We start from the raw sequence: 21,180 nt of genomic DNA, 5'->3' as shown, positions 1-21,180 counted from the left end.
TGTTCATTGCTGGTGCTCTACCACAAGCCGTGCCCACAATCCAGTGACCATTCCTTTAGGAGTAGCAGAATCAAGCAGCACAGGTGGGTGCAGGTACAGATTTGGTGACATTCTATCACTGAGAAGACATTTTCCTGTGATATAAGCACATCTCACAGTGGTCCTCTTAATTAGCAGCCGAGATGCATTCTATGACCCTCCCCCCAGCCTTAAGGATGCTTGAAACTGTGCATGTCAAACCCCAATATGCTGGTTTCCTCCACACATGCATCTATGATAGTTCTGCAACTTGTGAATTAGGCTCTGTAAAAGTGCAACAATTTAGGGACGGGAGTTTGGCCTAGTGGTAGCGTGCTTGCCTAGCACGCACAAAGACCTGGGTTTGATTCCTTGGTACCACATACACAGAAAAAGCCAGAAATGGTGCTGCAACTCAAGTGGTACAGTGCTATAGCCTTGAGAAAAAAAGCCCAAGGAAAGTGCTCAGGCCCTGAGTTCAAGCCATGGACTGGCAAAAACAACAAAAAAACCAAAAACAACAATTTATATGGTACCTAGGAACAGTAGGTGAGAGGCCCGTACTCTGGGATGGTAAAGGGCAGCCCAGCTCTGGTATACTGCTCAGACACATAGCTCCAGACAGACAAGCCAATACTTAAGGAACTGGCCCCTTCATTCCATTTCCACCATTTTCCATGTAGTATTTTCAGAGCAATGGAGGGGAAACTAGAGTGTACATGCATCTCATACGAAATTCTGAAGACACCAATACTGCTACCTGACTGCACCAGCAAAAGCAAACTAAAAGCAGCCAGTCCCACCACACATATACACCCCAACAAATGTTGCATATATACAATTTATTTAATAAATTAATGTCATTCAAAATACAGTGCGAGAACATTACAGAGTTGGACATGCCGGCGATGTTGGTCATAAGCGCCCGTGCTCCCGTCCGTGGCAGCGCCACTACCGCCAGTGGTTTCTGGGGTGATGCCCAGAAGTTCTGGGCATCTGCCCTACTGCAGATACCAGTGCAGACGGCTCCAAACCCAACACACACACTTCAGGTTTAAAAAACACACTCTGACAGCTAACAGATACCTACACACAATCACTCTACAGTAACGCTGTTATTAAATTAGGATGTAATGACCTGGTTAACCCACTCTCAATCTTGAAGATGGAGGACTTCATCAGCAGCAGGTAATTGCATGCGTGAGCAGTGCTAACGCAAGAGGGTGGAAACCTTCACCATGAAAGCTCCACAGACCCGCACAATTCTCACTGCAAGCCCGGCAACTGGTTCATGCTCCTGGTACATGGCCAGTTAGCTGGACGACCTGTATTCTAGATAGACAAGTTAGTGGAGAGGATACATGCACCTAACTGGATAAGACTGGTCCTGCAGTCGTACCTTTTCGGTGTAATACCACAAAATTACGGAGTGTTCTCAACTATGGCAGAGGACGTGGACAACACTGCTAAACAAATGTGGACATCAGTGTTAAGCGCAGTTGGTTACTGGAAAAATGCATTCCAGAATTTCAGACAAAGCACAGGAAAGAGATACACTAAATAATCTCAGCACAGTCTGTGATGTCCCATACTAGAAAGGAAGGTACTTCTCTAAGTGAACTTTGAACTGTACATGCATAGGGCTAACAGCACTAGCTTTCATCCCTCTGCTCTCAGAGTACACATTAGAGGATCTCAATGGCTAACTCACCTAGCTCCTATTATGGCAGCACATCTTCCTGTAAGACTCACTGATATACTGAAGCAAATATTAAGCAGGGCATAAAAATAAAATTTATCAAAGATAGAACTTTATGTACTCCCCATCTAGTCCTCTCCTAGCCTGTTGCTTACAGAAGGGACGGAACCAGGCAGCACTCCTCCAATTCAACTATACAGGAGGAAGTGCAACCATCTCTCCATCTAGCTCAAACTCCTCAGTCCCATCTGGTGAGAAAAGATAAGTTGGTGGTTTCCATGGTGATTCTTCAAGGCAGGACGGATAAAGTTTTCCCACAGTGCATCGAAAATCTCTGCCTAAGTCCCAAAGCACACGCTCAGATATGTGCTGGCGCAGAGACCAGCGGTCAAGTTCCAGGTCATACTGGTAGGTGACATATTTAGCTCGCTCATTTAAGTGGGTTTCTCGCATGAACACACAGAGAGAATTTGAGATCACAACAGCTCGAACACAGGGATCTGAGTACCTCTTGGCAGGGATGTTGGCTGCCATTTTCCACTCATTTTTGTTCACATCGTAAATCTCTACAGTCACTGAAGATCCATCTACAGTGCCAGAGGGGAGTCTAAGGCCAGAATTGGTGGCAATGTGTAACCCTCCAATGTAGAAAATCTTGTCACCAAAGGCTGCAGCAGAGGCAAAGGATCTGCTCGTCTGCCTCATGGCCATCTCTACCCAGGAGTCAGATCTGGGGAAGTAGCAGTACATGAGGTTCAATGTCATCACATAAATGCAGTCGTGGACCACCACTGCTGCACTCCACTGCCACGCGCAGGGCAGAGGACTTACCATGGTCCACTCATCCTTCTCTGTGTCGTATCGCTCCACAGTCCTCCGATTAAGTTCTCCGCCAACACTGTCGCCCCCAATTGCATAGATGTAGCCTTCACAGCAAACCAAAGACGGCTTCACGCGGACAGTGAGCATTGGGGTCTTTGGGAACCAGGTGTTTTGCTGTGCATCAAACCAATAGAAGCAGTTCACAGTTCTGAAGGCAGTCTGCAGTTTGCTTGTCTTGCTGTGATTGCTCTTGGTATTTTTCAGAGGAACCTGGCCCCCTGCTATATAGATGTCATTATCAGGAGTGACCACGGTCCCAACCTTATGCAAATCTGCAGGTGGGCTGCATAGCTTGTAAACTTTTTCTGCCTGTGGGCTGTAACAGACTGAAGAGTAGAGACTACATGGGTTTTCTGAAGAGGCTTCAATAAAGATCATCATCTCTTCTTTAGTCATGCCAAGACGTGGCTTGAAAAACTTGGGCATGGACTTATAAAGACCTTGGACCACCACAGACTTATCATTGGGTGGCAGCCCTTGAAACCAGGCTCGCTGGGTCACTTCTGAAAGTGCATCAATTCGGATCTGGCTGAGGACTGAAGACAGATACTGGGACCGTGACTCTGTGTTGTATTCCAGCCACAGCATAGCAGCTTCTCGAACTGTCTCTTCCTTTTCTACATTTAAATTGTCACTGCTAAGAATGTCTATTAGCAGGTCATGGGACAGCTGCATGAAGGCTTCCTGGTGACACACAGCTGTGAACTTGTGCTCCACCATCCTTTTAGCACTCTGCTTTAATTCCTCACAACTAAAGAGGTCAGCAAAACTCAACAATCTCACACAATTCTCTGCATTTATTTTTTTAATTAAATACTCCCGACAACGGTGCAGCACATCTTCTACCTAAAATAATAAAGGGGAACAGATTGATAAGGGCAGAGGATACCAACAAATGAACCAACATGTAACAAATTATGGCACTGGAGAGAGATCATACATGCTGGCTCAAGGCTGTGTCTACTCTAAACCACAGCCCCAGCACCCCAAATTCTTTGTGAAATGCAGGGTCCAGGGTCACCTTTCCGTTTCTGGGTACTTTTTACTTCGGATCCCTAAGTTTTAGCTAAGAGAAAGGTTTCCACAAAATAATTATTAGACTAGGTAGAGGTTTGAATTTCCTGTCCTTAACAATACCTTATTTAACTGCTCCACTTAAATAGTAACACATTAAGTAGGCATTAAAAAAAAAAATAGAAAAAGAAAAAACAACTGGCTGGGAGTTTAGCCCAGTGGTAGAGTGCTTGCCTAGCATACACCAAGACCTGGGTTCCATTCCTCGGTAGCACATAGAAGAAAAAAAAAAAAAAAAAACTGGAAGTGGTGCTGTGGCTCAAGTGGTAGAGCTCTAGTCTCGAGAAAAAAAGTCCAAGGACAGCGCTCAGGCCAACTTCAAGCCTCACGACTGGCAAAAAAACAAACAAACAAACAAAAAAACTCACTGAACAGGGGCTGGGAGTTTGCTTTAGTGGTAGAGTGCCTAGCATGCACGAAGACCTGGGTTTGATTCCTCAATACCACATACATAGAAAAAAGCTGGAAGTGGTGCTGAGGTTCAAGTGGTAGAGCTCTAGCCTTGAGAGAGCTCAGGCCCTGAGCTCAAAACCAGGACTGGCAAAACAAAACAAAAAACCTGAACAGTGTAAAAGATAAAGAAATTCATAGGGAAGTTACTTCTTTAGCATTAAAAAAATTCTTAAAATTTAGATTTTTAGGAAACCATATGAAAACGTGTAATTATAGCAAGTAGTTAACATATGATTACAGGATAATTACTGAGTAGCTGGAAAAGGCAGCCAGGTAAAGTGACTAAGAAGAGTTGTTACTGCCATTCTGATCTGGAGAGGGAAGATTTAAGTCATTGGAAGCCATGTGCAACCACCCTTTAGTCAGTTTCACTGTGCTGGGATTGTGGCCAGAACCCGTTTAGGCAAGTGATATATCACTGTTATGTCTAGAGCCGTAGGTTACTTACACTGAAATGATGCATCTGAACCACCCACGCCTTCTACTGATTTTTTTTTTCTTTCTTTTCCTGAGAAAGCAGTCAGGTCTCAGCTGACTCAGAACTGCTATCTACTAATCATACTTATTCATCCATACTCATTCACCACCAGGTTAACTAAAAGCTGCTTACAGTGAAGAATCAGGTCATGTCAATCCCAAACCTGAACTGGCCAGTCAGTACTTGTATAATTATAGGCAAATAGCTTCTTTTTTAAACATGTCTTCTCTCATATAAAGTGAAGAAATAACTGTCTACCTTAAATGATTAAGGATTAGCTGAGGATCAATGTTAAGTGTTAGTGTAATACCTGTTGCCTAAAAATATTGATTTAAGGTGATTATAGCAACGAAAGCCAAGGAGCACTTGTCCATGTCCCAAGAGGCAGTAAGTGCATACATTAAACATACAGAATTCATTGACACAGCAGGAAAAGATTACAACCTTATAGGAAACTTTGAGCATCTAAGGAATGTGAGCTTGTAAACGTCAAAGAGTGCTTAGTGCAAGCAATACTCTCTTCCAAGTTTGGCCTTAGGAAGTGAAGACTATGAATTCTGAACTATGAGAGAGTAACCAGTATAGGACTAAAGAGGAGGGAAGCAATATAAGAAAGAATTAACTATTCTCTGGCTCCCAGGCTACACCTGGGTAAACACCCAACCACTGTCATTCACATGGAGAGCAGATCTCAGTACTACCAGCTATCATCCACTATGGCCTCCTACTTACTGGGTTTCATCCACTGTGACCTCAGTACCTACCAGCTATCTTCCACTGTGTTCTCATAACCCTTTAACCTTTGCTTTGAAGGTTTCTATTTGGAGAAACTTTCTCCTTATTTTGTGTTATTTTGAAACAGGGTCTTGAAATGTAGCCCAGACTGGACTCTTACCTGTCTATCTGCCTGCCTCTATACCTCCTGAGTTCTTGCACTGCCACACCCCATCCCAGCCCCTAGCTAAAACTTTATTTCTAAGTATAAAGTATCATTCCAAAAAAGGAAAAGAAATGGGAGAGGGGGGAGAGTAATAACCAACTCCTGGGGTTGTAGGCATGGCTCAGGTGGTAAAGCACCAAAATCAGATACCAAATTCAAGTCCATGTCTCAGACAAAAAAATGATGAAGAGGCCGGCTCACTGCCTGTAATACTAACTATTCAAGAGGCTAAGTAAGATTCAACACTCTCAGTCTCTGAGGAAGAGCAGCAGCTTTACCTGCAGGAAACAGGCCGTCTCATACAGCTGCTCCACCGTGCTGTCGCTGAGAGCCAGATTCCCCGTGTAGGCGTAAGTGATTATGATCTGGAGGGTGGCAGCATCCACATTCCTCAGGTGCACATGTGTTTGCTTGCTCTCGCTCAGTCCACTCATAAACATAGCCCTATGAGAGACAGAAACACAGCCAAAGGACTCATGGTAAAACAAATGTAGAGATGTAGAGAGAAACTAGACAACACAGGGAAAATCAATTAGGATTCTTTCTGATAAGTAAGACTGGTTCCAACAGACAAGAAAAAAATCATACATAATCCAATGCCAGGTACCCCAGACTCATCCTGCCATTCTGATTACTTAGTCATACATTGGAATAAAACGTAACTACTGATGAAAAACTCACATGAGCCTCAAATACAATGGTCAGATGGAAACTGAGATGCTGGCCAGACACAAAAGCCATATATTATATGAATCTGTTTATATGAAATGGTCAGAAAAAGAAACCAGAGATAGCAAGTAGATTAGTAGTTACCTAGAGCTACACGTGAGGATGAGAGTAACTATAGATGGATACAAAATGAACAGCTCAGTCAGGGGCTGGAAATGGGTGTGCAGTTCATTGCATAGAAGCATTAGATTTATCTCGCCATGTAGTCATCCTGCTTTCTGCTATAGGAGACTAAAACCTGAGGGTACTCTAGTCTTCTATGTAAATGGCTACTTGTACGCAACCTACACATTATCCTCAACTTTAAGCCATCTCTAGATTATAGGTATGTAACACCTAAAATAATGTAAATGCATAGTAAACAGTAATTAAGACTATTGCTTAAGGATTACAGACAAGAAAACGATTCAGTAAATACTAAAATTTTTCCTAAATATCTCTGATATGTAGTTGGCTAATTCAAAGAACCTGCATGAAAAAGGACCAACTACGCATTTATATACATTACTGACTTTATGGTAGGTAAAATATATGTCAATAAAGGCAAAAAAATGGTAAGAAGTTCCTAAAAAGGTGCAAGACACTTCATGATGCCACACTAACAAAACTTCCAGAATATAACTGTGCTTCTTGGAATTACTTAACAGCATAACAGGCTGAAGCATGACAGTTCAAGTTCAGAGCAGCTCACAAGTGAGTTTCTCATTTGCATCTAAAACAAACAGTAGATGTACCAAGAAGTAGAAACTACAATTCAAAACTATACAGAGGTTCTTGGTAGGCCATCATTAATAATCCAAAAGGAAGTCTATAATCTTTCCTAATTTAATTCAAAAGGAAGAAATTCTGGTTTGGTGCCATGGCTGAAGTAGTAGAACACTTGTCTAATAAATGCTGAGACCTTGAGTTCAATCCCCAATACCTTGCATGAATAAAGGAATTTCTTAATTCACAGCAGTATTACATATTAATGAACATGAAATCAGAAAGGAGAGCAGATAGGACATTTGGGAAAAGATTAAATGTTTGTAGAAGTATTAAAAAAAAGTTTACCCCATCCACAGAAAAGATACAGAAAAAAAATATATTTTCTTCCTGTGGATATGAAATGGATCCAACATTAAATTATGCTTTCTACATACTCAACAAATCTAATTACTAAGTTGTTTTAGGGAGACCGTACTTTCAAATGTTCAAGACAGCTAAAGGAAGATGAAGATGCCTTGAAAACTGTAATATTGTCTTTAAAACAGCAATAATGGGCAGGGAATGTGGCTTAGTGGTAGAGTGCTTGCCCTGGGTTCAATTCCTCAATACCACATAAGACAAAAAAAGCTGGAAATGACACTGTGGCTCAAGTGGTAGAGCACTATCCTTAAATACAGAGGCACAGGGACAGAGCCTAGGCTGAGTTCAAGTGTCAGAAGTGACAAAAAACAGCAACAAAAAACACATGGCAATATTAATCAGAGTCAAAAAATTGAATTTTACCAGTTAAAAGGTAGCATGATGAATAGCAATTTTTAAAAAGCATCATGTTAAGCTGGTCCCTGGTGGCTTATGCCAGTAATTTTAGCTACTCAGGAGACTAAGATCTGAGGATCTTGTGGTTCAAAGCCAGCCCAAGCAGGAAAGTCCATGAGACTCATCTACAATTAGCCACAAGAAAACCAGAAGTCCAGCTATGGTTCAAAGAAGTAAAGTTCTAGCCTTGAGCCCAGGGACAACACTTAAGCCTCAAGTTCAAGTGCCTCAAACGTGGGCTGGGTTTAGCCTGGTGCATGAAGCCCTGGGTTTGATTCCTTGGTACCACACAAACAGAAAAGGCTAGAAGTGGCGCTGTGGCTCAAGTGGTAGAGCACCAGCCTTGAAAAAAGCCCAAGGATAGTGCCCAGGCCCTGAGTTGAAGCCCCAGGACTGGCCAAAAAAAGCCCTAAAAAACAAAAACAAAAACAAACAAAAAAACAAACCTAGAATTTCTGCAGAGGCTTAAAAGTTAGGGCAGTTAACCATAAATGTCAGGCTGGGAACCTAGGACATGAGGGTCACTTGAGCTCATAAGGCTTAAAGTTCATTTCAATGTCGGGCAATCAACTTATACTTACTGGTACTAAACAGGAGTGCTTAACCAGCCTATCTATCAACTAACCTTGAGTTTCTTGCACATCTGCTAGGACAGTGGGTCTGGGTGTGTATGAGATCACAACCATTCATGAACAGTCACTACCTTAGATCCACTGAATCATGGATTTGAAATTCCATAATCCAGTCATATGATTAACTATATTTTAGAGGCATTGCTTATAAATAATAAATAGCAATGACAATAATAAACTTTCTGACACAACAAAGAAAATCGGTAAAAAAAAAAAAAACTAATATCTGAAACTGCATGTAAACAGTTACTACTCAGGTGGCTGAGATCTGAGGATCACAGTTTGAAGCCTGAATAGGAAAGTCCATGAGACCATAATCTCCAATTAACCACCAAATGGCCAGAACTGCTAGCCGTAGCTTAAATGGTATAGAACTAGGCTTGAGCAAAAAGTCCCTGGACAATGCCCAGCTGAGTTCAAAACCAGCACAAAACAAAACACAAAAACTTTCCTTTCAGCATAGAGCCAGTAGCTTACCCCTGTATTTCTAGCTAAGCAGGAAGCTGACATCTGAGGGTTGCAGTTTGAATCTAGCCCAGGGAGGAAAGTCCTATCTCCACGTAATGACCAGAAAACTACAAGTGGTGCTATAGCATAAAGTGGTAGAGCTCTGGCCTAGAGTGAAAAAGCTCAAGGACAGGGTTAGGGTCCTCCCTGAGTTCAAGCCCTCTAACAAAAAATAAGTAAATAAATAAAAATTAAAATTAAACCTTCCTTTCATCTGGCCCATGATTAAGGAAACTACTAGTACTGCTGAATTGAAAACTTAAGAAAACCGTTGAGCACTGAACATTTTAAACATTTAAAAATTATCCTATTAAAACATTAAACTAGGGCTGGGAGTTTGGCCTAGTGGGGGGTAAGTGTGCTTGCCTAGCATGCCTGAAAACACGAGTTCAATTCTTCAGTACCGTATACATAGGGGAAAAAAAAAGCTGAAAGTGGTGCTGTGGCTCAAGTGATAGAGCACTAGCCTTAAGAAAGCCCAAGGACAGTGCTTAGGCCCTGAGTTCAAGCCCTAGGACTGGCCAAAAAAGAAAAAAAATTTAAATTAGGTTAGTATTTTGTATCTGTGACTATAAAGTAAGATTAAAGTACTTACCTGAAGTAGGAACTACAGGTTGCAAGAACCATCTTATGACAAGGGAACTCTGTGCCCTCAACAATCAATACTATGTCTGTGAACAACTGCTGCTCATAAAACAGCCTCAACTGTTCCAGCAGGGACACAGCATACTCGGTATTGACCCGCCTCTCATCTGTAGTGGCCATGACTGTATTCCATTAATATCTTCAGGAGCACAATGGAAAAAAATCTAGCTTGCTAGAAAGTCACACTAATACTTCAGAAAGAAGATAAAGTCGGCTTGCAGTTATCTACAGCATTCACAACTAACACTGACACATTCTCTTTTCTAATATGTATCTCGTTAGGCTAGATCTTTGCTAGGTCATCATGTGTCAATTGTGTTCTTCAAAATCTTTCAACAGTCTCCAGATACTCTCCTCCAATTTGGAAATGGGCTGCTCAGGAGGGTGTGAGACCAATTCAGGAGGTAGATTTGGTGGCAGCATCCTATGTCCACAGATCCTCTGGAGAATTAAAAACAAAAACAGTTCAGTTAAAAGTATCTCAGCCATCACCTTAAAAATACAATGTTAAAATGGAAGCCTCAGGGGGCCGGAAGGTTAGCCCAGTGGTAGAATGCTTGCCTAGTATGCACGAAGACCAGGGTTCGAGTACTCAGTACCACATACATAGAAAAAGGCCAGAAATGGTGCTGTGGCTCAAGTGGTAGAGTTCTAGCCTTGAGACAGCCCAAGGACAGTGCCCAAGCCCCTGAGTTCAAGACCCAGGACTGGCAAAAAAGAAAAAAGGAAGCCTCAGGGCAAGAGGTTCAGTTCAAGTTTTAGTGCCACAGCAAGCCTGAGGTCCTGAGTCAAAAAACCCAAGGGAGGGGAGAGAGGAAGTCTTAAGAAAAGTTATACCATAGCTACCATAAAAATAAAGCATGATTTAAAAAAAAAAATAAAAAAGCATGAAATGAGTAATTTAAAAGTTATCATACTTAAAAGTAAAAAGTAAACTACAGAAAATGAATCACTGTAATTCCAACTTTTTGCCTTCCATATAAAACAGCTTCCTGGGAAATAAGGAACACTTAAATCATAATTTTAAAGTTCTGTACAGAGTTTAAGCTACCAAAGAGAGAGCTCATAGTTGGTTTGGTAGTATCATGTGAGCATAATTAAGGGTAAAAAGAACAAAACAAAACAAAAATCTCTCTTGCAAGAATTGTCATTTGGGGACTGATTTTATATAATCTCAATGGTTTCACATTTAAGTTACTTATTAAACTAAATGGCAAAGGGATTTAAGTTGATTTATTTCCAAAGTCACACACATGCACACACAGTGCAGTTTTTGCCTGAGTTGCGAGGACCAGAACCCAGGGCCTGCACATGCTAGCCAAGTACTCACTGGGAAGAACCCCTAACATCATGCTACATGTTTTAAGTCCTTTAAGAGAAGCATATAAAACTTATTCCTATGTAGAATTTCCCAATCTTTATAAGAACATTCACTTTCGCTGAAAAAAACTATGAAACATGACCAAGTAGAGATACATGTTCCAAACACAGAAAATATGATTATTACATAGATGAGTGTTACCAAATTAATGTGACTTTATTACAAATTCAATCTAAATCCTACTTATTTGCAGAGGATTCACCTAGAATTATGCATAAAATTTTCCAGGGCATTTGCAGAGATAGTATTTTCCCTCAACTCTTATCAGACATTAAAATGTATTACAAACAAACCAAAACACAAAATATTGGACATGATAACTATGACATTTAATATTAGGAAGACTGATTTATTTCAACCACTAAAAGAAAAAAAAAAACCCTTAGACTTTAGTCACACTACATACTATTCATTAAAACATAAAAAGAAAATTCCAGTTCTATCAATGTTTAACTTCAAAAATGTTATTTGAAACTCAGTATTTACATCTGGCAAAAAGATTTACACAAGCCAAAAATAGATTGTAACTGTAACACCTTTTTTCTTATTCGATGACCCTGAGCTCCCATAATCAGAAAGTCAAATGATTTAGATAAAATAAAATTATAAATATGAACAGCACAGAACTAACAATACTTTCCTTACAACTTATCATCCAGTATGCCAAGGACAAGACAAGATTGTATCTTCTGTCCAAACTATACTATTACTGATATAGACTGTCATCTTACCAGCAACTGAACTATGGAAGTAACTAAACCAGGTACAAAGACAGGGTGAGACTCTGGATTATATGGTAATGTCTACTCTTTCCAGACTGAAAGTTATACTATAAACCTAAGTTTTACCACTACAGTTTCTAGGGAGAGTCATACCAGTGGTTAGAAAAGCAAGTCACACATACAATCCTAGTGCCTTATTCAAAATTCTTGGGAATAGAATTAATTTTTTAAAAGAATTACTTTAAAAAAAAGATTTTTATAAAGTAATGCACCCAGCCTTTTTTTTTCCTTGCCTTAACACGGGGCGTGGGCTTCTTTTGCTCCTTCTCTTCCCTGCTACCTGGACACAACCGAGGCCATGGTTTTCGAGACCTGAAGAGCCTCCAGGTGCTCAATGATTACTTGGCGGACAAGAGTTACATCGAGGGGTTTGTGCCCTGGCAAGCAGATGTGGCAGTATTTGAAGCAGCCTCCAGCCCGCCACCTGCCAACTTGTGTCATGCCCTACATTGGTATAATTATATCAAATCCCATGAAAAAGAAAAGGGCAGCCTGCCAGGAGTGAAGAAATCTTTAGGCAAGTATGGCCCTGCCAATGTGGAAGACACTATTGGAAGCAGAGCTGTGGAGAGTAAAGATGAAGATGACATTGAATTCTTTGGGTCTGATGAAGAGGAGGAAAGTGAAGAAGCCAAAGAAGCTATGGGAAGAACATCTTGCACAGTGTGACTCAAAGAAAGCCAAAAAATCTGCACTTGTTGCCAAGTCTTCCATTTTACTAGATGTGAAACCCTGGGATGATGGGACAGATATGGCAAAATTGGAGGAGTGCATCTGAAGCATTCAAGCAGATGGCTTGGTCTGGGGGCCCTCTAAACTGGTTCCAGTGGGATATGGAATTAAGAAGTCTCAAATACAATGTATAGTGGAAGATGAGAAAGTAGGAAAAAGATAACTGGAGGAACAGATAACTGCTCTTGAGGACTATGTGCAGTCCATGGACATGACTGCTTTTTACAAAATCTAAAAATCTCCCCCAGATAATGGCATTGAAATAAAAGTTTGAAAGAAAAAAGTAGTTCACCCACTACCTGATGATAACTGTAACCCCTCTATACATTACCCTGACAATAAAGTTAAAAATAAAAGATTTTATAAAAGTGACATGGTACATTATCATGTTACCACACCTCCTTAAGGCTATTAGAGCAGCATTCCATAACTGAACACACAGGTCTATGATGGGAAATTTGACTAGTGTGATAAATTAAGACTATACAGTCATTACTTGAAGTTACATTTGCTAGCCATGATTTTTAGGATTATTTCTGGGTTTTTAACTTTTCATAGTCTTGAATGTCAGAATTTCAAGTAAGTTATTTCACAAGACAATATATATAATTTTAAGTGCTTAATTCCATGGGCAATGTTTTTTTTACAAAAAAAAAATTATCCATAAATTGTAAAGTCCTAACTCCAACTATCTAATACACAACTGTCCCCTTCATGTTTAAGGCAGGTGAAGCCTATTGGTGACTAGGACCAGGATGGATTTAGACCACATTGAAGACCTCAGGATTTCTTTTAGGCTGTACATAACCTAAATCTATGTCTCGTTCACCATATAATGACATGACCTGATATCCTACAATGATTTTCTTTCTGTTCCATTTATGTCTAGATTTTGCTAAACTCATTTTTAAATCATATGCATTAAAGTATACTTTTAAATGTTTTGTTTCAAAAAATTACAAAGTAGGGGGAAGGGAAAGTGGGAGAAAAATGTAGAAAGGGATAACAATGTTTGAGAAGAAATGTACTCACTACCTTACCTAGCATGCACGAAGACCCGGGTTCGATTCCTCGGTACCACATACATAGAAAAAAGCCAGAAGTGGTGCTGAGGCTCAAGTGGTAGAGCTCTAGCCTTGAGAAAGTCCAAGGACAGTGCTCAGGCTCTGAGCTCAAGCTTAGGACTGGCAAAAAAGAGAAAAAAAATTATATAGTAAGCCAACTTTATGTAATATTCATTAATAATGCTTTGTTAGTTTCTATTTCTGAGTCTTCTTTTAAATTCAGGGTACATTTTCTTCCTGAAGAGATATATTCAAAAAATGATCAAATAGGCAGAAAAAAGCTATTCAGACTTCATACAAACTAAAAATAATTTAAGATCTTAACCTAGTATAATTGAAAATAAAACTATCTCACCTTGGGCCGGGAGTTTGGCCTAGTGGTTAAAGTGCTTGCCTAGCATGCATGAAGACCCGGGTTCGATTCCTCGGTACCACATACATAGAAAAAAGCTGGAAGTGGTGCTGAGGCTCAAGTGGTAGAACTCTAGCCTTGAGAAAGTCCAAGGACAGTGCTCAGGCCCTGAGCTCAAGCCCAGGACTGGCAAAAAAAACAAAAAACAAAAAACTATCTCACCTTTCTGGGAAATAGATGTCAAAATTTATCAACTATACACACATAAAATTGCAAAATTTAAGTTTCTCAACCAACAACCTTCAAATACCCATAACACCAACATTTTCTGTAACAAGGTTTCTTAATCTATCAACTTTAACTGTCAACTTGATTTGACTGAGTAATGTCAAGGAGATCAGTAAAGCACGCCTGAGGGCAGGTGTCTTGAGGTCAAGTCTAAAGAAGATGGATTGAAAATATCAACAGAGGACTAGCCATTTAGATCAGAATGCCAAGTCCAGCACAACAAAAGGCCCTGGGTTCAATCTTCAGCATCACAGCCATACATATAAGCACACACAAGAAAAGACAATGAAAAAAACAAATGAGACTAGACTACTGGGAGATGGGAGGTCTGGTTGAAGGAAGTGGGTTACTCAGTGTCACTGTGCTTGTCCTGGCCACTTCTTGTTACATGGCCTCACTCTGCTTCCTGCCCATCAGAACTTCAGCAGCTCCAAGTCACCTTTCCTGTCAGTGGGTAAAAATCTCTTGTGTGTTTTCTCTCTCTCTCTTTCCCTCCCACTCTCTGTGTGTATAATAATCACTCATTTAGTAACCAAATGACAGGACACTATAAATCTTTCTCCCCAATAACTGTATTGTTTTGTAGATCATTCTACTTTATTACCAAGAACTGAGAGAACTGGTAGGGCATTCCAAAGGCACTATGCTCAAGTCCCAGCCATGAAGTGTCTCCACAGCAAGCCTAAGGCCCTGAGATCAAATCCAGGGCCAACAAAAATAAATGAACAAATAAAATAGCTTCAAAATCGTATATCTTTATCCATGGAAACTGATATTTTCAGACAAAATAATTCTTAAGTATCAAGGAAAATGTTTACTTTGTTATAAATATATACCTAAATTCAACTAATGTTTATTATTTATTGTCAATCATTATACTAGTATGCTTGGAGAGTTGCCAACTGCCAAAGCTCAAAAACCAAGTGCACTTACTCTTACTATGACTACAGCTAAAACCAAAGCTATAAAACTAAGCTGAACCCATTAGAGTCAAATAAAATGAAGCAAGCTGTGTCTAAGAACATGACTGTTTTCAGGCATTGTGGCTAACATTTACCAGCTACTTAGCAGGCACAGGTAGGAAGACAGCAGTTTGAAGCCAGTCAGGGCATAAAGTTAATGAGACTCTCTCAAAAACTGAGTGTAGTTATGAACACTCGTAATCCTTCACAGCTTATTGGGAAGCAGAGGTAGGAGGATCAAGGTCCAAGGCTGACCTGGGCAAAGACAAGAGACACGATCTGGAAGAAAGAAAGAAAGAAAGAAAGAAAGAAAGAAAGAAAGAAAGAAAGAAAGAGAGAAAGAGAGAAAGAGAGAAAGAGAGAAAGAGAGAAAGAGAGAAAGAGAGAAAGAGAGAAAGAGAGAAAGAGAGAAAGAGAGAAAGAGAGAAAGAGAGAAAGAGAGAGAAGAGAGAAGAGAGAGAGAGAGAGAGAGAGAGAGAGAGAGAAGAGAGAGAGAGAGAGAGAGAGAGAGAGAGAGAGAGAGAGAGAGAGAGAGAGGGAGGGAGGGAGGGAGGGAGGGAGGGAGGGAGGGAGGGGAAATCCAAAGCAGGAGAGTGGGAGGGAGAGGGGGAAGGATGGAGTTTGAAGGAAAAGGTGCCTAATTTCATTCTGAAATCTCATTTTCACTCCTACATGTATGTAAATAGACTCTTCTACTAAGTAACTATAGAACAAACAAAGAAGTAAAGCAAACTTTTCCAGTGGTAGCCAGGAAAAATATAGAACATGGAAAGTAAAAAAGAATATGAAAATGAAACTCAACAATACATGCTACCTGAGTTGTGGAGAGAAAAATGAAGGAGAGGTGAAAAAAAATGGGGAAGACATTATGTATGGCTTATACATAAACTCCATAGTATGTCCTGTGGGAACTCTATTAAGAACCTGTTGCAGAGCACAGCACGGTATGTAATTAGTTACCAATAATGAATTGCACAAAATGTGCTTAGACTTTAAATGCTCTCATCACCCCTTCCCCCCCAAAATGAGTTACTGATCATATTAATTGGCTTACTCTTTCCACAATGTTTATATTAAAGTATCCTATTATATCCACGTATATTTAATTAAATAGAATGAAGTATGGCTGGATATGGCATGCATGTGTATTTAATTCCAGTGAGTAGTTAGCTATGGGCCAACCTGAACTACATAACAATCTCAAAAAACCTAAAGAAATAACACATTAGAGATGAAGAAAGAGGGTATTTCCCTTCAGAAAAATCACTCTATTTGGAGGAAGCCTTTTCACGTAGTGCTCTCTCAGTGCTGAAAATGTCCATACAGAAGATTGAAAGCTTGGGGCCGGGAGTTTGGCCTAGTGGTTAAAGTGCTTGCCTAGCATGCATGAAGCCCCGGGTTCAATTCCTCGGTACCACATACATAGAAAAAGGCCAGAAGTGGTGCTGAGGCTCAAGTGGTAGAGCTCTAGCCTTGAGAAAATCCAAGGACAGTGCTTAGGCCCTGAGCTCAAGCCCAGGACTGGCAAAAAAAAAAAAAAAGATTGAAAGCTTTTGTAGGAAAGTATCCATGGCATTCTAGATGTCAAGGAGCAGGAAAGATCCGGAGAATGATTTGAAACTACTTGAAGCCCAGTTACATACCTGAAGTTATTACTCTTAGTTTGTTCATCTGTAAACAGCAATGACACATTCTCTCTCTCTCTCTTGAGCTTGAACTCAGGGCCTGAGCTGTCCTTGAGCTTTCTCAAGGCTACTGCTCTACCACTTAAGCCACAACACCACATCCGGCTTTTTCTATGTTTGAGGAATTGAACCCAGCTCTTCGTGCATGCTAAGCAAGTGCTCTACCAGTAGGTCAAACTCTCGGCCCCAAACACAGACTCTAATTCTCTCACACTATCCAATATACAGCACTGCTACATAAATATTTTATTAGTATTTTTATTAGTTTCCCTAACACTTTCTAAACTTGTGAATGTCCATACCTACAACAGATTTAGAGATTCCAAATTCTCAATACCCCAAATCCAGTCCTTCTTTATCATGGCTAAGTGGTACTTAATAAGTTGTCTCACTTTTAAAAAAATGGAAAGGAGCTGGGCACTGGTGGCTCTTGTCTGTAATTCTGGCTACTCATGAGACTCAGATCTGAGGATGGTGGTTTGAAACCAGCCCAGGCAAAAATAACTATGCCACTCTTACCTCCAACTAACCATACCCCAAACCATAAGTGGCTCAAAGAGGTAGACCCCTCCTAGCCTTGAATAAAAAGGCTCAGAGGGGCTGGGAGTTTGACCTAGAGGTAGAGTGCTTATCTAGCATGCATGAAGACCCTGGTTTGATTCCTCCGTACCACATAAACAGAAAAAAGCGGGAAGTGGTGCTGAGGCTTAAGTGGTAGAGCTCTGGCCTTGAGAAAATCCAACGACAGTGCTCAGGCCCTGAGCTCAAGCCCAGGAGTGGCAAAAAAAAAAAAAAAAAAAGAAAAAGAGAAAGAAAGAAAAAAAAAGGCTCAGAGACTGCACTAAGGCCTTGAGTTCAAAACCTGCAGTGGGGGTGGGAGTGAGACAAAACAAAGCAAAAAACCACACAGGAGATCTCACCTGTGTGGGGCAATTATGAGTATAATACAGTTATCCCTCACAGATTTTCATCTGTTGTGAAGGTTCTCTGAAACATCTTAGTTCCTGAGATAGATAATAAACCACTATCTATTGTTGTTGTTTTTTTTTTAAATCCATACTACAGGGAAACCTAAGTTAAGTGAACAGCAATATAACAAGAAACGACTACACATTTCTCTATTTTGGAAAGTGCTTTTCTTTATTCTGCTCAGCTTTTCAGTAACTTCCCAGGAAAGTTGGGAAGGGTATGGTAATGCAAAACACCTTAACCTTTTTGATTATCAATTTCATTTCCCCAAGCCAATCATTTTTTCCATCACAACACTGGAATATCACAACATACTTAATTTCCCAGACACTTATTCATGATGTTATGAAGAATATAGGGTTATGACGACTTACTAACTTAAGGGTTTTTATTAATTTTTAACACATAGCAGAAGACACCCATGCCTATAATCTCTGCACTCCAGAAGGTATGAGTGATGTTAAGTTCAGGCCAGCATGGGAATACAAGGAGACCTTTTCTCCAAAAAAAAAAAAAAAAAAAAATCAAGAGCTAAGCTGGGCACCAGATCCTCATACCTATAATTTTGGCTACTTAGGAGGCGGAGATGTGGAGGACTGCAGTTCAAAGCCAGCACAGGCCAAACAGTCTGCTCAACTCTAGTTCCAAAACAGCCAAAAGTGGTTCAAGTGGTGAATTACCTAGCAATTGGTGAGGCCAACGGGCCCTCAATTTAAACTCCCCTACCACCAAACAAATATTAAACAAATAAGATTTGAGGATTGCAGCTCAAGGGAGAGTGCTTGTTTATGTACAAAAAAGGTAAAAAATTACATTTGAAAGGGAACTGAATTCTTAGAAGCCCCTGTTTATTGTGGATGCTACTACAGGTGACTATTTGTAAGGGTATGTGCCTTAAGAAAAGGAAGCCATCTGCTCTCATTTTATGGCTGGACTTCCTCCAAATTTCCTGAGGCAATCCATTCTTCACACACACACACACACACACAGAAACTTTAGCACTGGAAACTTCTGGCAAAACTAAAAACACTTTTCATACACCCAAAAATTACTTGAAAGCAATCTGCCCTTTCTCACTTGGACTAATACTTAAATATTCAATCTACTCAAAATCTACAACGCTAGAAAGATGTTGTGAAAAACCAGCCTTATATTTGGTTTTAATGCCTGCACTCAGCTGAACACAGTGGTACATGCCTGCAATCAGGGGGCCTCTGCTGGACTCCATAGCAACATAATCTCCTACAACAACAAGAAAAAACTGAACTGTAGCTTCTGGGAATTTACCAAGTGCTTTAAACATATGTAACAGTAAATGTTCATGTATTACGACAAAATCCATTCTATCAACAAAGGAGAAAGAAAGCATATGGGGTACACACCTAAGTGCTCCAGCACCTCTCTTCACCAGTATCTTCTCGTTAACTGATCTCCTAGGAATGCTTCCCATACAGGCGGAAAAGTCTAAGCATCTCTAAAGGTCCGAAGCATGCAGGATCACTCAGCTTGCTTAACGCAGTGCTACCTCCCAATACTTACTACTGACAACCTCGCAGGATTTCAGGCTCCAATCTAAATGGGCCTCAAAAATTACATCAACAAAGACCTAAGCAAACTTTAGCAGCCAGACGAAAGAGCACTGCAGTCCCATATCCAGGGGACTGGAAAACAAACTTGATTTTCCCATTTTTCTTAGGTAAGGGAGAAAAAGTCCTGTACCCAAGGTTAAATTAACCACAATCGAAAAGGTCTAAAGTCCCTAAGCACTTAGATTGGGGCCGAGTCAAGAGGGAAGAATAGAAAACCTGTGATTTCGGTGGGAGTACTGCAGAAAGCAAAGGGCCCAACTTTCAACACGTGACTAGTGGTGGCTACTACCCCTCCCCCCGTCCCGGCTGGGGACGCCGGTGGACTGGACACAAAGCACACCTTTCCCGGACTGAATGGACATTCGCAGTTCTTTTTATCTGTACTGGCACGAGCCATCATGGAGAAGCCCATTCGAGAAGTCAGCAGGTCGGGGGGGATCAAGTTTACGAGGTCGCTCACTGCAGAAGCAGACGCGTGAAACCGAGGCATGCCAACCTGCCTGCAGCCCGGCATCCGTCTACCGCGCGGCCTCCGAATCCCGGCCCCACACATCCACGCGGTGCGGCCCATGGCCGCCGCTCCGCACGCGCCGCTGGGCCCGCCCAGCCGGCCGCGGCCCGCCTGCCCGAAACGCCGGGAAGACGCCGAGCCCGGATGGCGCGCGCTTCGCTCGGTCCCAAGACCTGGAAAACGCAGAATCAGCGCGGGCGACCCGAGGCCCGGCCGAGACCGGAAACGCCCCCGCGAGCGGCGCCCGCCCGCCCCCCGGTCCCGCAGCCGCCCCAGGCGACACTGCGCCCCGCCCGCCTCTCCCCTCCCCGCCCCGCCCCGCCCGCCGCGGCGGAAGCGCCCGCGTTTGAAAGATGCCGCGGCCGCCACCCGCCCCGCCACAAAGGCCTGAGCGCCCCCCGCCCGGCCTCCGCCGCCAGCCCCAACGAGGGGCGCGCCCTCCCGCCACGGGACGCTCGCTCACCTTTTCTCGGCCTGGGCCTGGGTCCCGGCCGGCCGGCCGGCGGCGCCCACACACCGGGCCGCGGCGGGGGCGTGGCCCTCTCGGGAAGGCCGGAGCCGGAGACTCGCCCTGCCGGAGACTGGACCTGCCGTGTCCCTTCCGGCTCCTTTGCGCTTTCGTTAGTCGGCCGGCCCAGCGAGGAAGCTCGTCCTCAGCGGAGCCGCCGCGCGCCCCTCCGAGCCCGACCACCGCCAGGTCCCGCCCCTGGAGCCGCGCGCGCCGCCCGCCCGCGCCACCTCGTCAGCGCCGCCTCGTCAGCCGGGAGCGCCAGAAGTCCGGGCCCCGCCCCGCGCTCCATGGCTCCACCCCATACGCTCCTTGGCCACGCCCCCAGCCCTGGTCCCGCCCCGACACTCCCTGGCTCGGCCCCTACCTGCCCCGCCCGCGGTCCGGAAGCGCACTTCGAGCCGGCTTCAGCGATTCGCCGGCGCTTCTGTCTTTCACTGGCTTTTTTTCCAGCTGCCGCGCTCTTGGCGACTGTGGCAACAGTTCTGTAGCTTCCCGGGCTCTGGAGACGTCCCACACCCCACCCGCTTCCTTTGCTGGATTCCACCGGAAAGCCAAAACAATTGGAGCCGCGCAGGCGCGATAGGGGAAGCGGAAAGAGCGGGCTGGGCAGGGGAGGTAGGAGGTGATGGGTGTGAGTTCAGGGTCTTTCCGGGACGGCGGCGGGGGGAGGGGGCAACACCGCAGTATGCGCATGCGCAAGAGGGCTCCCGATGTGGAGCGCAGGGCTGCGTGGGCACCTTGGTGTTGAAAAGTCGCGGCCACCGAACGCCTAG

General features: G+C 42.7%; 1 protein-coding gene and 1 pseudogene across 4 annotated transcripts; one reads left to right on the top strand and one right to left on the bottom strand.

Moving 5' to 3' along the window:
• Positions 1-845: 845 nt before the first annotated feature.
• Kbtbd2 (kelch repeat and BTB domain containing 2) lies at positions 846-20,965 on the bottom strand. Of its 4 annotated transcripts, none has more exons than XM_090332673.1 (4): positions 20,772-20,965; positions 9,532-10,022; positions 5,823-5,988; positions 846-3,445 (listed from the first exon to the last, which is right to left on the bottom strand). In XM_090332673.1, exons 2-4 carry the CDS (start codon positions 9,699-9,701, stop codon positions 1,910-1,912), a joined length of 1,872 nt encoding a protein of 623 aa, XP_090188799.1. In that variant the 5' UTR covers positions 9,702-10,022; positions 20,772-20,965; the 3' UTR covers positions 846-1,909. The 4 variants fall into 4 exon arrangements, with proteins under 4 accessions (XP_090188799.1, XP_090188798.1, XP_090188800.1 ...); XM_090332672.1 differs by lacking the exon at positions 20,772-20,965 and adding an exon at positions 20,360-20,609; XM_090332674.1 differs by lacking the exon at positions 20,772-20,965 and adding an exon at positions 19,882-20,072.
• On the top strand, positions 11,707-12,711 carry LOC150062830 (elongation factor 1-beta pseudogene; annotated as a pseudogene).
• Positions 20,966-21,180: the final 215 nt, after the last annotated feature.

Source organism: Megascapheus bottae, chromosome 5 (genome assembly GCF_031878675.1).
Source record: "Megascapheus bottae isolate mThoBot1 chromosome 5, mThoBot2.hap1, whole genome shotgun sequence".
NCBI classification, from domain to species: domain Eukaryota; kingdom Metazoa; phylum Chordata; class Mammalia; order Rodentia; family Geomyidae; genus Megascapheus; species Megascapheus bottae.
Note: the sequence above shows the minus strand (reverse complement) of the source record. Positions and strands in the feature narration are given on the sequence as shown.

Excerpts from the sequence above, each read along its gene's own strand:
- Kbtbd2 (XM_090332673.1), bottom strand. The coding sequence starts at position 9,701 with ATGGCCACTACAGATGAGAGGCGGGTCAATACCGAGTATGCTGTGTCC. Across the intron at positions 5,989-9,531 it reads ACCTGTAGTTCCTACTTCAG|GGCTATGTTTATGAGTGGAC; the intron begins GTAAGTACTTTA and ends TGTCTCTCATAG. Across the intron at positions 3,446-5,822 it reads AGACGGCCTGTTTCCTGCAG|GTAGAAGATGTGCTGCACCG; the intron begins GTAAAGCTGCTG and ends TTATTATTTTAG.